The following is a 16,979-nucleotide window of genomic DNA, read 5'->3' as shown; positions in this document are numbered from 1 at the left end:
TGAGCTGAAATCTTTTTGTATGTATCTCTTCTTGGCTCTCTGTGTAACTGAGGATCCCCTGACTGGTGTTTATGGCTATAGGAATGTTATTATTTTGGGTGTTAAGTTTTTCTGATGTGAGGGGTGTGATTATTTCATGCTATAGGAACCAGGAACAAAAAGGCGCGACTTTCAGCTCTTCGGATGAGGTGAACAAAGGCAAGCAGGAGGTTGGTGGCATGGAGGTATCGGGTGGGAATGTGAAAACTGAAGGGACTATTAAGGTAGGCCGGACCTAGGTTGTGAAGTACTTTGTATGTTTGCGCAAGTAGTTTGAAAAGAACGCATTTGTGGATGGGTTACCAGTGGAGGTTTTTGAGGTGAATGGGAATACAGGTATTGGGGGGCGAAGGGTGAGTGCAAGTCTGGCTTCTGCATTGCATATGACCTGGAACCTTTTGCTGAGTTTAGTGGAGTTCCCACGTAAATTGCATTGACGTAGTCTAACTTGCTGGTAATTTGAGCTTGGGTGATTGTATGTTTTGAGGAGTAGCCAGCTGAAGATTTTCCTGAGGAGCTTGAGTGTGTGGATATTGAAGAGCATGGTGCTGAGATATTAGCCTTGGGGTACACCGCAAACCATGTTGGAGAGTTCAGAGGTGTAGGAAACAATACTAACAGTCTGTGTGCTACTATGAGGAAGGAGTTTATCCATCTGAGAAGTGATCCACAAATTTCTGTTGTGTAGAGGCATTGTATGAGGATCAGACGAGGGACTGTGTTGAAACACATGGAGAAGTTGAGGAGGAAAAGGGCCACAGCGCCGCCCTGGTCCATGATTAGACGGATGTGGTAGTTTGCGGCGCTGATAGCAGTTTTGGTGGTTTGGTCTGAATCCTTTATGGGACAGGTCCAGAAGGTGGTTGGCATTGAGGTAGTCAGCCAGTCTCTTGTTGAAGACTTTTTCCAGGATTTTAACTGGGTAGGGTAGCAGGGAGACAGGTCTGTATTTTGCTGATGTTTTTGGATCCACAGTTTTTTTTGTCTCAATAGAATCGGGATGGTGGTGTTTTTCCTTGTGTCCAGTAAGGTGGCTGTGGGTGAGAGGCATTGTGGATCAGAGTGGGGGCAGGGCAGGGCAGATGAATTTTAAGCCTTTGGCGGAGCATGGGTAGGGGTCCGAAGGGGCTCCCGAGTGCATGATGTCTGCAGTTTTGGCGGTGGCGGCAGAGGTGTTGAATATCATGGCGTTTTTTGTGTGTTATCATTGTGTAGTAGGGCTGACCGAGCGGGGCGGTCTGGTTGGTTGGGGTGCAAAGTTGTTGTATAGATCTTAATGTATGACAACAGACCCTGTTCCGGCAGAAGATTACTGATTTTGTAGCAAAAAATGGCTTTATTTTAGTTGTCTCCAGACTAACATTTCCTCTCCTTCAATATGTCAATGGGGAAAATGCTTTGGTATCCGAACTCACCTCCCCCCAATCTCTGTTTTTAAAATGTTTACATGTGTGTATATTGTAGCTTAGTACAGAGCGAGCTTTTGAGGAGAGCTTCTGTAGGGAGTGGAAGTTACGCTTATGGTGAGGCAGGTGAATTCCTTACCACAGTTTTCCTAGTTCTTTGACCAGCTGTTTATTCGAGAGAGGCTTTTAATTTGTTTATCGCCCGTTTAAAATAATACCTTTCTCTTCTGGAAATGTGATTACTTCTTTTTATTTGCATGGTTACTTTTCCATTATTACCTTGGTATATGAGCTATTTTTTTGGGTGTTTATCACCTCCCTCGTGTTCTCGAAATGCCCTGTGCTGCTCCGCTCTCATGGTATCGAGTATCGGTGTTTTAAAGAAGCCGTTGTTTTTCGTGTCCTCCATGTGACTGAAGACTGGAAAATAATCACACTCCTGCGATATCCGATGAAATATTTTTTGTAGTCACGAGTCGGGAATTACAAGCATCATAACGGTACACCCACCCATATTCAAACTTTAAAAATTTAAATCTTGAGATTGGTTTCAGAACTGTTGTAGAGGGTAAAGAGTGACCCATGAAGGCAGCACATTTCCATTTTTCTGTTTTTGGTAGGCGACCTCCATTTCTAATTTCGTTGCTCCATAACTCATGTTGTCTTGTTTATTTTGAGCTTGTGTAACACATACACCTCCTCCTAAAACATGCTGTTCTAATATATACTCCAGACTGAATGCATGGCACTGAGGCAAGGATCCTTGTGTTCTTCATTTAAGTGCTTACATTAAACTTTTTCATAATGACTAATTTGAACATTTTTCACTAGAGGGCAGTGGCAGCACGAGATCAGGAGGCTGTGGAAATATGAGAGAAATCAAGATAAAGAAAAGCAAGAAGAAAGGAAGAAAAGATGACGACAGCGATGAGGAGTCAGTGACGACTAACACAAGTTGGTAATCTTTCTCCTTAGCCTCTCCGGTTGACTTTGCGGTTTATTTGACTGACGAGCCTCACCATCCATTTCTATTTCTTATTTGCATTCATCCTTCTAATTTTTTTAAATCTACTATTAGATGAGGATTGTTGACCTTTTCTGTGTGCTAGTCTATTATTCTGTAACCTGTATGCCTTATGCTGCCTTTGGTAAGGAGGAAGCATTGAAAAGGGTGTCGGGGTAAAACAAAACAAGCATTAGAAATGCAGTAGGTCTCGCATTTCTTTGATTTAGAGCTATTGGCGTTGTAAATGGCAATGTTTTGAAACCTTGTGTAATCACTCCACTGCCAACAAAAACACATACAAAAACGAGCACTAGCCATCCATGTTAACTGAAACAGGAGTGGGAAAGATGGGGGCGGAAAAACAAAAGTGGATGCTGGTGTCCCTTAACAATGAAGGCACTTGCACCGAAGTGGATGTTAATAAATTACCTGCTTATTGAAAGAAAAGCGCAGGTGCCCAACTAAAAGAAGACGCGCTTCAATTGCAAGTGCATCATCAGATGACCCTTATATGTATGGCATGTGTAAAGTGCATTCACAGTTGGAGGTGCACGTCAGTCACGTGTTTGGTGCTAGATGTGCCATACGCCGCCAAGCACGTACCGCATGTACAGTCTGATTTTATTAGTAGCGCAAGGCACCTGCGGTTCTCACTGCCAGACTTTGATTGGGAAAGATAAGTGCACAAAGGGAAGCGTAGATTTCACCGGAAGAAAGGAAGGCTTCGCAGCGGTTCTGGGAATCAGACTCGCTCCCACCTGAGAAATACTGGCTTGGGGACATATTTTAATCGATAACACAGAGTGACAACCGTCCCTTTTCATTATTTAATAGGAGGACATACAGCTGCACAACCGGACAGGTGTCCCTGTACTTTTATCATACCGTCCTGCTAATATTAACACAGAATTGCACCAGACACGTAAAAAAAGATCACTGCAAATCAGTATCCAATGCAGGAAAGGTGAAAATGCAAAGAAGATTAGCATGTTTCCATAGTTCCCACCTGCAGTGGCGGTTCCTCCGCTAAGGCAGAGGAGCGTCGCCTTACTGCTATTTGAGCAGTGTTAAAAATAAAATGATAATAACACGACATTATTATCATTTTATTTTTATGCGAGGGATTGCAGCCAGGTCGGACGGGCTGTTCACAGTGAGGAGTGTTTTTTGCAACTCCAACAGTGCGCTTGATTGTTTGCGCACTTAGCATGTTCTTCATGGGGCTGTGTTGCACAGCCCAGTGGAGAACATGCCTGGGCTCCCTGGTGCTGCCTGAGTGGCCAAATATGTCACTCACACCAATCACGATGCTGCTCGTGTAGCGGCGTGATTGGCCAGGAGAGGCTGGGAGCCTGGGCGCTTCTGGCACTGCAGAGTGAGAACTGAGAAGAGGGTGCGGCGGCGGTGGCTGCGAAGAAGGTAAGTTTTAACAATTGTTTTTTATCCATTCCCCCCCTGCCCCGTACCGAAGCAGCCGCCACTGCCCAACTGTTGGGGTATTCTGTAGTAATCCTTTGGCACTGCCTGCAAGCCCACAAGAAACCAAATGGCAGATGTGCCTAGGCCAGAAACAAGGTCATACTCGTGCCATCTACTGCTATTATTCTGGGCAGCGGGTGACTGAACTATGTAGAAAGGCCAGTAGGGTTGGGACCCATTGAATGACATGCTGGACAAAAAGAGATAACTCTGGTCTTCAAGTTTTTGAGTGGGACTTGCCAGCTTCCATTCAGCCAGGAAACTGCCCTTGAAGAGGATGAAGTCACTGGTCTGCGTCTGCAGAAGTCGTTAGGTGGCCTAGACTAATCTACCCGCACATATTCCCTGTGAAACATAGTTTGCATCAGTCACCGATAAGGAAATCATTTCATTACCCAGACCTATGACTCTTAAAAAAACTTAGCAGTTTGTTACTTGTGTACAAGTATGGTCCAGTGATCTTTTGACCTTACTGCTGTTCAGGTACGTTCCAGATTTCTAAGAAGAGGCCTGGAGCAACTCAAAGTAGTTTGATTCAGTTAGGAGAGACTAACCTTATCTTATTGGTCTATAATGGAAAGAATAATGTTAAGAGGTAGCCCTACTGTGAAATGATTTCTGTAACAGTCACAGGGTTTTGAAGTCAAGTATTTGTTTTCTAGGCAGCCGGAAGAGTGATTTTCATTTTACAGTGATGTGGGCCAAGCCTTTTAAGACGAGGGCAAATATCCACAATAACCTAAATGAAGAGCTGTTAGACCTGGCACCGTTGGTGTGGGTCTCCCTTCCATTTTCTGCCTTTTCTTCCTGTGTTTTGCTGTGTGTTGGTCTCTATTTTTGCTGTTCAGTGCCAAAGTGCAAGTGCCCCCTTTGTAGATTATTGTAATGGATTAGTGATTCCATGATTGGCTTATTTGATTTACTTGTCAGACCCTAGTGCAGTGCACTATGTGTGCCCAGGGCCTGTAAATCAAATGCCGCTGGTGGGCCTTTAGCACTGGTTGTGCCACCCACCAAAGCAACCTGTGAAATGTGACTCAAGCCTGCATTGCAGAGCCTGTGTGCAGTCTGGGTCTGCCGTGTCGATTTGGCAAGTGCACACACTTGCCAGTCCCTAAACATTACCCTTTCTACAAATTAGTCACCCCTAAGGTAGGTCCAAGGTACCCCCGTGTGCAGGGCAGGGTGCATTGTTTGTGAAAGGTAGGACATGCTCTGATGTGTGTGGCATGCCCTGATAGTGAAATACTTACAATTTAGTTTTTCGCTATTGCAAGGCTATCTGTTCCCATAGGACAGAATGGGGAGTTTATATATAACGTCTTATAAACATAACTGACCCTAGGAAAAAGATGGAAAAGTAAAGTTTAGTATGCCTGAACTCAGAATGTTAAAGTGCATCTTTTAGTGAGGGTCATTTTTGCATTCTGTGTTTGAAAATACCACTTTTAGAAAGTGGGTATTTTCATGCCTAACCATCCTGTGTGCCTCTGCTAGGTTTGTGTATTGCATGTCTGGCTTTTGGATGACAGGGGCTGAAGAGGGGCAGTGTCTCTAGAAGTCGGATGAATCAGTGCTGGTCTGAATAGACCTGGGCTGCATTTAGAGTAGAGGGATGAGATTTCCTTTTCACCTGAATGGGCCAGGTCTGCCTACAACAATGCTGTCTCCACCTCCTGCCAGGAAGCTGCACCAGTGAAGATAGAACTGGATTTGGCTGGGTACAGACACACTCTGCCTTCAGAGAAGAAATTATTTTTTGGTATAAATATTGGGGCCAAGACCCCAGAACTTTAGATCACTTCTGGGAAATCAAGTGGAGAACAGCGATAAACTGCGGAGGAATACTGCCCCTGTGCTGTTTGCTGTCTGGGGTTGTCCTGCAGTGGCTACTTGCTGCCAAGGAAAGGAGAAAAGGACTTTGCAGTTTGCTTTGCCACTTGCTTGAAGAAGATGATCTCCAAGGGCTTGAAACTGAGCTTGCCTTCTGTTCTAAAGTCTCAGGGACTCAAGACTTCATCCCTTCTGTCACTCTGCATATGGAACTGCTGTTTCAGCTGCTACAGAAGGAAATTTCAACACAGACGCCGGCGAGCGATGCTGTAACCTACACCGAAGCCGTGGGCACCGCTCGTGAATAGCACGATGCACCGCCCCGACTTGCACCGTAGGCCCAACCCCTGCTGACGCCGTGCCGCTTCGACTCCGAAGCTGTCATTGAGGCCACTGCCTGCAACGGAGCCAAGGAACACCGCTCATGACGTCCTCGACGCACCATCCCGACTCGCACCGCACCCCCAACTTCATCGACGCCGGTACTTTATCAATGCAGAGCCGATCCTCGACGTGGGTGACACCCGAATCCATCGACATAGCATCCGTGATGTCAACTCCCCGACACAGTAAGGAACCAACGTCTCACCTCCCTTGCGCTGCAGTAAGGAACGGCGGCATCACCTCCCCTGGGGTTGTAAGGAACCGACGCCACAGGCACCAACGAAGCATCACCTCCCGTCTTTGCTTTCATCAATTCCAAGGTACTGTTCTTTGTGGTTCTGCTTGACTCCGGGCCCGACCCCGCGCACCTCGTGGTCGGTGCCGTTCTTTGGGATTTTCTACCGTCACGACGTCTTACTCACTCCAGGTGGAGTTATTTGTTGCTAGAAGCTTGATTTTAGTGAATAGCCTATTTTTAAGGATATTTTTGATACTGTATTGTGGATTTTTGTCGTTTGGTCTTGTTTTTGTTTAGATAAAAATTACGTATTTTTCTAAACTGGTGTGGTATTCATTTGTAGTGTTTTCACTGTGTTGCTGTATGTGTTCACAAATGATTTACACACTGCCACTGAGATAAGCCTGTCCGCTCGTGCGCTGGGGTTATTTTTGGAGTGTATCCCCCTTACCCTGACTAGAAGCAAGGGTCCCTATTTAGACAAAGGTACCTACCTCTGCCAACTAGAGACCCCCATTTCTAACAAGAGCCAATTCTGAATATCAATACCCTCTTAGAATGCATGTATCGTTCTTGCATTCTGACATTACCATTGCCTAGACAAATCAGTATGCATAATTCTCTGTGCTGCCTCTTTTATTGTGACCTTTGATATGAGTGAGTAAGAAGGATCATATTACAGGGTAAGCTGAAGACAGAACGGCCTGTCAGTGTGTTGTGTGCACATTTGTGAGCACATTAGTGTACATATTGAGTCAGCCACGTCTGACCCTTATACTCCACGCTTTGCACAATGCTGTATCTGCTTCCTCTGTGTTATGTTTGTGCTTTACTGTTAGCAAGACATGATGAGGCCGAGGGAACTCTGTCAGGACTGACTTTCCCCGAACTTGTCCTTCCTTTAGAAATGTGGGAGGTGGCAGGGAGTACATGTTTGTGCTTGCTGCTTTGAAGTATAACGTCACTGCCAAGAAGCGCAGGCGGTTCCAACATGTAGTGGGATGGCAGTTTAGTTATCGCAGTGAGATGTCGTGTGAAATCGTAAGAGATCCCTCGTAGGCTCGATGAACATGTTCATGTTTAGATTTCAGTTTTCTTAATTGAGTTTCATAACTCGACTGAAACATTAAATGCAGAAATCAATATTAGATTAAACAAACAAAACATTTCCTCTCTCTTTTATTCTTTTTAGTTATAACTTTGACTTGGAAATATGGGAAATCACTCAAATAAATGTGACCCCAATGGTTGCCTTCACATTTGCGAAGCATCTAGGCGATAGCGAAAAAGTGGTGATAAGTGACTCTGTTTTATCTTTCTAACCAAACCCTTCCTGTCAGTGCTTTTCTCAGTGACAACATGAGTTACACCACAGTGATGGACAAACAGTTCAGGTATATTATTAAGCAAGCTACGAGTCAAAATATTTTGCTAGGCTTATCTTCAAATCCTTAATCAGTGGCAGCTCGAAGGGTCCTCCTAGACAGCAACACCAGTCATCTCACTTCTCCTTCCCGGTCCTCTCTCACCCACTTGCTTTAGTTTGACTTCAAGGGTGCATCATGTACAACCTTTGGTTCACTGGGTCCTCCAGACTGTCAAATGGTGCTGCACACTTTCCTCCCAGAACTGGCTTCCTCTAGTATCCCAGTACCTTCTGGGCCAGCTCACCACCTGTATCTTCCTGGTCCCCCACACTCGGTAGCACATGGGAACAATTCTTTGATGCCTCAGTTTTTAGTGGGTTCAGCATTGGGTATTTCTGAAAGCATCTGTATCTCCCCAAAGGAAACACTGGACATTCGGTGATGTATGGTAAGTGACAAACTATCCCACTTGCAGGAAGCCCTTCTGCCCTCCAGTAGCCAGGACCATGCAGGTGAGTGTTGCCTCATTTGTCAGTGGGGGGTGGTCAACTCCATATCTTTTGTACCCCTCGTCTCTGGAGGCCCTGGAGCACTCGTCTTTTGCCCAGTCTTGAGGGAGCTGGCTGGCTGTGCCTCACCTAGCAGGATCTCTGAATGTGCATACTGAGGATCTCAGCATCCTGTTTCTGAACTTCAGCAGCACCTTCATCCGAAGGTAGTTCAGTCCATATTTGACTTCCGGGCACCCCGTTTCTAGACCTGTTTGCCACTCATAAAAATATTCACTGCCCTCTGTTCCATGCACTTCAGTTTTCCTCTGAGAAGGGCCCCGAGTTATGCTTTCCACCTGACTTTGGATTTCCAGGTCCACTAAGCATTCTCACCCACCCCTCTGATTCCTCAAGTTCTAGGGAGGCTGCATTAATCTTAATTGTGCCAGACTAGCCACAAAGCATGAGGTGTTTGCTTTTTCTCCACCGATCTATGGATCCCCTTTTCCACTTTCTTTCATGATGGACTTCCTTTTATAGATGAAAGGGTAGGCTCTGCATGTAACCCCCCCCCCCATGCCTCCACCTTCATGCTTGGAAATTCGGGGTGGCCAGCTTGAGTTTTTCTGAGCTGCCTGCAGAGGTGGTGAGCGTCATCTTGCAGCTAGCCACCCCTTCACTAAAACTGTCATTCTGTACCTTGGTCATGTTTTGCTTCTTGGTGACCCAAAGAGAAAGTTGATCCTCTCAGGGGTGCATTTGTCAGCTATGTTGCTTTTTAAATTGTCACTTTCTCTGCAAGGCTTTGCTGCAGGCACTGTGATGGGTTAGAAATGGGGTTCTCTAGTTGGCAGAGGAAGGTACCTTTGCCCAAATAGGGGCCCTTGCTTCTAGTCAGGGTAAGGGGGATACACTCCTAAAATGTTAGTTTTTCCGCTGTTTGCTGGATTAACTGCTGTTGTTTAAGTCTCTTATTGTTATGAACTTTTTGAGGGTGTGGACCCCTTTTCAATTTGTCATGCCAAATTGGTACCATAATGAGGTGCTCACTTACTGATGGTTTCATCTTTCAAGCTTCTGCGCAGTTGTCACTTGAGGCTAGTTACTATTAAGAGTTTTCCTGATAACTATTACCTTACCTCGGCGTGTTAGAGAGCTACAGGTACCTTTGACTTTTGTAGACCGAACTGGTCTTGCACACAAAGACTTTCCTTCTTCATAAAGTGGTTTTCCTTTTCATGTTGGTTAATCAGTCACCTTGCCGATGTCTATCTGCCTCACCTTTCTACCATGGAGGAGAAAAGGCTACCCTTTATGGATCCTTGCATTGCTCTCCGTTTTTAGGTCTCTCTGAGCCCAGCGCATGCGCTGGCTCGGAGAGACATTTTGTATTTGTGCTTTTTTAAGTGCTGCTTGCTGGCCTAGCGCTTGCGTGCATGTGAGCGTGCACGCGCGCAGCCGCCATGCGCTAGGCCAGCCAGCAGCACTCAGGAGAGCGTCATCGCGATCACTTTCGCTTTCACAGCGATCGTGATCGCGATGACGTTATAATCACTGCACCCGTGCTTTACTTTTAACGTTAAAAGTAAAGCGCGGGTGCCGCGATTATACCAAAAGTAAAGAAATAGATGTTTTTTCTATTACTTTACTTCTCCAAATGAGTGCTTAAAAAAACAAATGAATCCACAGCACTGTGCACTTTTGGAAAACGTTACATATACCTGCGTGCCTAGCTTTTTTAATTGGCTTTTCGTAGAGACTATGCAAATAGTTTGAAGCAAATCAGACATGAACTAATGAAATACAGCACAGCTTTGAATGGATTATGCACTCAAGCCTTCATGGGAAATATATCAACAACTAACTGAACACTATTGTTTAAAATTACAGCTCAACAACAAATACACTTTTCTGCCCATTAAATACAGCACATATACTCAAAGACACTGTTTGTTTGCTGCGCCGAACATGTAAACACATTTGAATTCCACCCCAGTGTGAACTTGAAAAGAGATTTGTCCTCTTGAGAACATTACGTCTACCAGGGCTCCGATAACTCACTTGCATTGGTTACCAGTGGAATTAGAGCTGAAAAGAAAAAATGCCTGTATCTGCGTTTAGTTCTTAGCTGCACGTGTCTTCAGGCCTGTATTTCACCCGGCATCGTGTCCATGGAAATAGGTCGTCTTTTCATATGTGCAAGTTTATATCAGTCTGCCTATACTTCATCTTGTGTGCGTGGAAGTGGGGTGAAGTAGGAATTCCAAACGGGGGAATTGGGAGAACAGCACAATACAATCCAGCTCGGAGTAAATAACATTTTTAAATAGTGATGCAAGTTTACATCCGCAGCTTTCACACTCTTAATTAATGCTATTCACAACTGGGAGACACCTCGGTCGGTTCACATGGGCTGCTATGTTCAAAGACACGCATCTGCGAGCTCCAGCCATACATTGATCCTGCCATCTCTGCTGTGTCCACCACCCCCACTCGATTGCCAACGACAATATCTCACTCATAGGTGAGACCTATTGACTTTGCCAATGCTCGTTTTCTCATTAGGAGTGTGTCTGGAGTGTGCAATATCTGTAGTTTGCCAAATGTTGAGTTGCAAGGCCAACCTAGATCAGAAGCTCTGGGTTACTAAGCATGATTATTTTGTGTACTATCATTCAATGTGATGTAGGATTAAAAGAGTATTGTACAGTTGTTGACGGCCACTGAAAATCTGAATAAGCTACATAAACATTCACTGCACAGGAATACAAGATCGCATTTTCTATAATTATTCTTCAAAACATGTGGTAGCTCAAACAATACATAACCAGCACCCTACATTCACCTTTCTTTAGAAAGCTCAGTTTGTATTCTACACAACTAAACTTCAAGAACTAGATCGATCCAGTTTGACATCTTAGTTCTGTTTGCTGCAGCAATAACCCTCACCATTACTACTTCCACATTTTTAGTTGCCAAAACCAGTATACACAAACTCTAAAGGAGAGAACAAGGAGACAAAACGTGCCTATGACAGCACCTCATTCATTTGTGTCAGCTACTTAGATATTGGCATTTGTTATATCAGTGGTTTTAGCAAACTCCAAAAGAACCATCCATTGTACCAATGCCCTACACAAACTCAAAACAAGCATTGGCATAGCCAATAGCTCTCACCTTTGGGACCCTATAAGTGTTTAGTTATCCAGCACAATATCCTTGGTGCAACAACATCAAGTTTTGCATGGCTAAACACTTATAAGGTCCCAAAGGCGAGACCTATTGGCTATGCCAATGCTTGTTATGTAATTACAGGACCTACAGGTTTTGGGTAAACGATGTGCTTTTCCTCGGCCACAGTCGCTCTAAGAAGGACAAGTCGATTCATAATTGGATGCTTTTCCACTAAATCTTTCCATGTATGAATATCTTCTATGCCGTTGCCAAAAAGGAGTCCTCCAACAGCATTCGTGCCTATTCCACAAGAACGTACCCCACTTCTGTGACGTCTCAAAGTTTTCCTGTGTTGGATATTTGGAGAGCTGCAATGTGGGTATCGATCCACATTTTCACTAGGCATTACTGTCCCTCTTGACTCTGCAGTCTGAGTAGATGGCTGCTTTGTGCTATATTTTCAATGCAGGACTTTCTAGTTGGGCTATTGCTTCAGACCCACCTCCTGGAGTTGCTGCTCGGGTATTGACTCAAGAGGTGCGCTATCGGCAGGCACAATGAGTAGCTGCGTTTCTGGTGAATAACTTCATATTCCTCACCAATCATGCCCATCTTCCCGTTCTGAGGGGTTGTCCTAAAATTTCTTTCTGTTTAAAAATGTTCCAAGTAAGTTCTTGCACAATGCATTCTCGGTCAGCCTTGACTCAGTGTGGAAAAAAGGCTGGGCCAAATACGAGCCAAGGAGTTGTCACCCATCGGTGCGGGAGAGATATTTCAGCTTTCGTGATCCAGTCTGTCCCCTTGAGGGGATCCAGGTGACATTAACCATACTTTTTTACTCCCTCACTGATAGAGAAGGATTATTTTCCGTAATTACATTTCGATAGTTATACCACCTACCAACTAAACAAGCATTGGCAAAACCAGTAGGTCTCGCCTTGACTATGCTTATGTTTAATTGTTGTTTAACTTATTGATTTGATTATATATTATTAAGGCAATTTTTTGGGCTTTACATTGTAAATATGAAATTGTTCAAATTGTTAGCCTGGATGTCAACGGAATCTATGATAACAGAGAAGCATGGCCTAAGAATTGAAGAAGTAGGATAGAAGCAGGGATTAAAATTGAAATATAAAGAATATATGTGTGAATGTTGAAAAATAGTGCGGAAATCCACAGGATTTTGCAAACAAATTAAATCTACATGGTAGTTCTGGGGTGAATAACGTCTACTAAAAAGCCGTAACATTGCAAATGTTTTTTGTCAAAAAAAGTTGCTTTTCCTGTATTTAACGTCATGGCTTTGTAACTGTGAAAGTCTTGGTGCCATCTTTGTGTTTTGGATGAAATGCCAGACTTCACAGAAATGTAGCAAGTCGCTACAGAATTAAGGTTAATCCTCTATGGCACCAAGAACTTTTGAAAACAAGGTAAACCGCCGTTCAGCTTCACACCTTTGAGGTGCCTTGTAGGTTAAGGCTGTACATCAAAGGACAGATTCAAAATTAGGAGAGAGGGGTCCTACTCACCAAAGGGACAGGACACCTAATAAGACACTTCTGTCAAAAACAAGATCCCTTTGGGCTCCTATTTAAAGCATACAGGTGCTCCCAGTTTTCATATATACACCATTCAAATCATCAGCAATCGTAAGAAACCAAAAAAGATAATATAAAACGTTATTTTTATTATTGTTCTATATAGGTTTTTCTGATATAAAACTCAAAAAATGCATACACAATAAATTCATAAAAACATCAATAGTATACATCAAATATTCAAAATGAATTATAATTGTATTTAAAAAACAATCAGAAAGACTGTAATAACTGTTGGAAACAGAAGACCCAATCTTATTGCATTGGCACACCAAGTCTTACAACCAGATAAATCGGGGTCAACCCAATTTCATATTGTCCTTAATCTTAATGACCCCAGGGGATGCTTGGGTGCTCAAGTGACACAGAGCGACGCGTTTCGATGGTACAATAGGATACGCCACCTTCTTCAAGCTTAACGTTATGAATCAGTGTTTCCCAATACAAATCAGTTGCGAAACATACCAACAACCAATACGAGAACTGTTTCTTCCTCTGGTGCAGTTATTATTCACCTCCCGATCACACAATACAAAACAAAGGAGGTATGGCATATGTGTTCTCCCTTAATTCGTTCTTTCCTTTAATTTATAAAGGGGCAAACTAGACACCATGTTGCAATGTAACTTAGAACCATGGCAGGGTTACACCCTCGCGCATATCCAAGATCCTGTCAATTGTATGATTCTAAATTAGAGAAGTGCTCTAGGGAAACATCAAGAGGGACAGCCACCTATGCCCCAATATTTCTCCGTCACACAGGTGATAGGAGAAAGACACTGAAAACCAAATAGACGTTCCCGAGCAAGAACAAGGCAGTTAAGCCAGTAAGCAATAATTCTCAATGAGAGTGACAAGAATAATTCAAAGTCCAGTGAATCAAAAAAAGGTTTCTTCTTTATTTCCCTTAGTCTTCTTTGTTCGCATTAACAGCACCAAGATAAGAACAGTAGCCAACACTTGTTTCGTCTCGGGTAGGTTGCCCGGCGACTTCCTCAGGGCTACAACAATAACAATAGAGATAATTCTATTCAGAATCTTAGCCACTTCTGGTTACATTTCTTCACAAAATTCAATTATAAGTAGAAATAGACCATAAGTATGGTGTAATTCAGATAGAAAGAATAGAAGACCATACGTTAAGGAAAGCCAAAAGATATCCACCCAGTGAAAGAACCAGAAAATGAAGGTGCTAAGCCACACCCATAACCAAAAAAAAAAAAAAAGTTCACAACAGAGGATCACCTCTTAAGAGAAGGAAAACGACTCCCTACTACACCTATATTTGGTTCCCAACATGGTGAAGTTAGAGAGGAGGCCCAAATATGTCTGGTGTGTCATAAAAGGTATATAACAAAGGATATCCAGTCACATCCCAAGAAAAATCTCCAAACGTTTACTCACCATAAAATTAATCACATACACAGTATATGTTCGTTGATCCGCCACATCTATAATGAATTTTTAATGTGGGTCCATACAATTTCGATCGTCTATTTACAAAAAATATATATCTAAAAGGGGAGAGGATAAGGAAGGACATCAGCTAGTGTCCTACTCCACACTAGACAAAAATCAGTCCATAACAGAGGCCACAATATCCCCAAGTAACATTGCTTAAAAGAACGCCCTTTCTATCAAGGCATAATACCCCCTATATATGGAAAGTAACAATAAGATGGAAAACGAAGTGAAAAGGGTCAAATTGAAGCCTTTTTTACTAGACCCATACCTATTAGGAAGCGAAATTCTCAAAGGGCATAGACCACTCTGTATATCATGTAACAGATATATTACTAATATTAAAATGTTACCTTTGAACACTTTCTCAATCCCGATCAAAAAATCAGATGAAAGGGGTAGGTTAACGTATCTAAAAAGGAGAGACCAAACAAATAGGTCAAGCAACTGCTAAAAACACTGTCAATCTATATAAAGCGAAAATTCATTGAAACGAATATATCTAAAACATGTATTCCACTGATCCGAAGCGTCGACCATTAGCTCCATTGAGAATCTATATACATCATAATCCAGTGATAACAATTGATATGAAATATAATGTAGCACGCGAGCCCAATAATTGGCTACAAACAGACAATTTACGTGAAATCTAATGTTGCGCGCCGTTGCTAGTTAAAGACTGAGCCCAGTAATTAGCTACAAACATACACAAAATAGGCCAAAAAAGCACTACCGATTCCCACTATGTCAACACAGTACTCTAATGTACATCAGCACCAGCTAACAGATATATCTAAGTACTCACCCAAGAACCGAAAAGAAGGGGAAGGGAGAGTGCTCCGATCGCCACCAGTATTCAATGTAAGTGTCAACCCGGGCGCCACCTTAGGTTCCAATTTATCCGTGTGCACGCCAATCAAAACACGGACGGCTCCGTCCAATGATTAGAGGAAGGACCAGTCTTTGCAGCATCTACACTGGCCGCCATCTTAGAAGATGCAAAAGCCCCACATTAAATTGCAAAAAATATATATCGGAGCTAATGGCGAAGCTTAACAATATCGGTACTGTAAGAATTGACAAATTAATACCTTAACAAGTAACAACCAATCAAGTTACTTTGTTGTTTTTTGTTTTTATTATTAAAAACGCCTATTCTTACCAATCCATAAGGCATAGTTAAGTCATATCCTCGAGTGTGACAAGTCATAGGGCTCCGTCTAATAATTAGAGGAAGGACCAGTCTTTACAGCGTCTGCACTGGCCGCCATCTTAAGGGATGCAAAAGCCCCACATTAAATTGCAAAAAATATATATCAGAGCTAATGGAGACGCTTAACAATATCAGTACTGTGGAAGTTGACATATTAATTCTTAAACAAGTAACCACCCATCAAGTTACTTTTTTGTTTTTTAAAAAAAAGCATATTCTTACCAATCCATAAAGCATAGTTCCGTCATATCCTCGGGAGAGACCAGTCATTGGGACATCTATACTGGTCGCCATCTTATAGGGTATAAATATCAACCAGGTGACATTAACCATACTTTTTTACTCACTCACTGATAGAGAAGGATTATTTTCCGTAATTACATTTCGATAGTTATACCACCTACCAACTAAACAAGCATTGGCAAAACCAGTAGGTCTCGCCTTGACTATGCTTATGTTTATTTGTTGTTTAACTTATTGATTTGATTATATATTATTAAGGCAATTTTTTGGGCTTTACTTTGTAAATATGAAATTGTTCAAATTGTTAGCCTGGATGTCATCGGAATCTATGATAACAGAGAAGCATGGCCTAAGAATTGAAGAAGTAGGATAGAAGCAGGGATTAAAATTGAAATATAAAGAATATATGTGTGAATGTTGAAAAATAGTGCGGAAATCCACAGGATCTTGCAAACAAATTAAATCTATATGGTAGTTCTGGGGTGAATAACGTCTACTAAAAAGCCGTAACATTGCAAATGTTTTTTGTCAAAAAAAGTTGCTTTTCCTGTATTTAACGTCATGGCTTTGTAACTGTGAAAGTCTTGGTGCCATCTTTGTGTTTTGGATGAAATGCCAGACTTCACAGAAATGTAGCAAGTCGCTACAGAATTAAGGTTAAGCCTCTATGGCACCAAGAACTTTTGAAAACATGGTAAACCGCCGTTCAGCTTCACACCTTTGAGGTGCCGCGTAGGTTAAGGCTGTACATCAAAGGACAGATTCAAAATTAGGAGAGAGGGGTCCTACTCACCAAAGGGACAGGACACCTAATAAGACACTTCTGTCAAAAACAAGATCCCTTCGGGCTCCTATTTAAAGCATTCAGGTGCTCCCAGTTTACATGCATACACCATTCAAATCATCAGCAATCGTAAGAAACCAAAAAAGATAATATAAAACGCTATTTTTATTATTGTTCTATATAGGTTTTTCTGATGTAAAACTCAAAAAATGCATACACAATAAATTCATAAAAACACATCAATAGTCTACATCAAA

General features: G+C 42.7%; 1 protein-coding gene across 1 annotated transcript in view; it reads left to right on the top strand.

Moving 5' to 3' along the window:
• Nucleotides 1–16,979, top strand: part of UFL1 (UFM1 specific ligase 1) — a 332,333-nt gene that overhangs the window by 212,419 nt on the left and 102,935 nt on the right. Inside the window, exon 12 of the mRNA XM_085611135.1 lies at nucleotides 2,277–2,399. Coding sequence (XP_085467261.1) covers nucleotides 2,277–2,399 — 123 coding nt within the window. The remainder of the gene's footprint in view (nucleotides 1–2,276; nucleotides 2,400–16,979) is intronic.

This window comes from Triturus cristatus, chromosome 6 (genome assembly GCF_964204655.1).
Source record: "Triturus cristatus chromosome 6, aTriCri1.1, whole genome shotgun sequence".
NCBI classification, from domain to species: Eukaryota; Metazoa; Chordata; class Amphibia; order Caudata; family Salamandridae; genus Triturus; species Triturus cristatus.
Note: the sequence above shows the minus strand (reverse complement) of the source record. Positions and strands in the feature narration are given on the sequence as shown.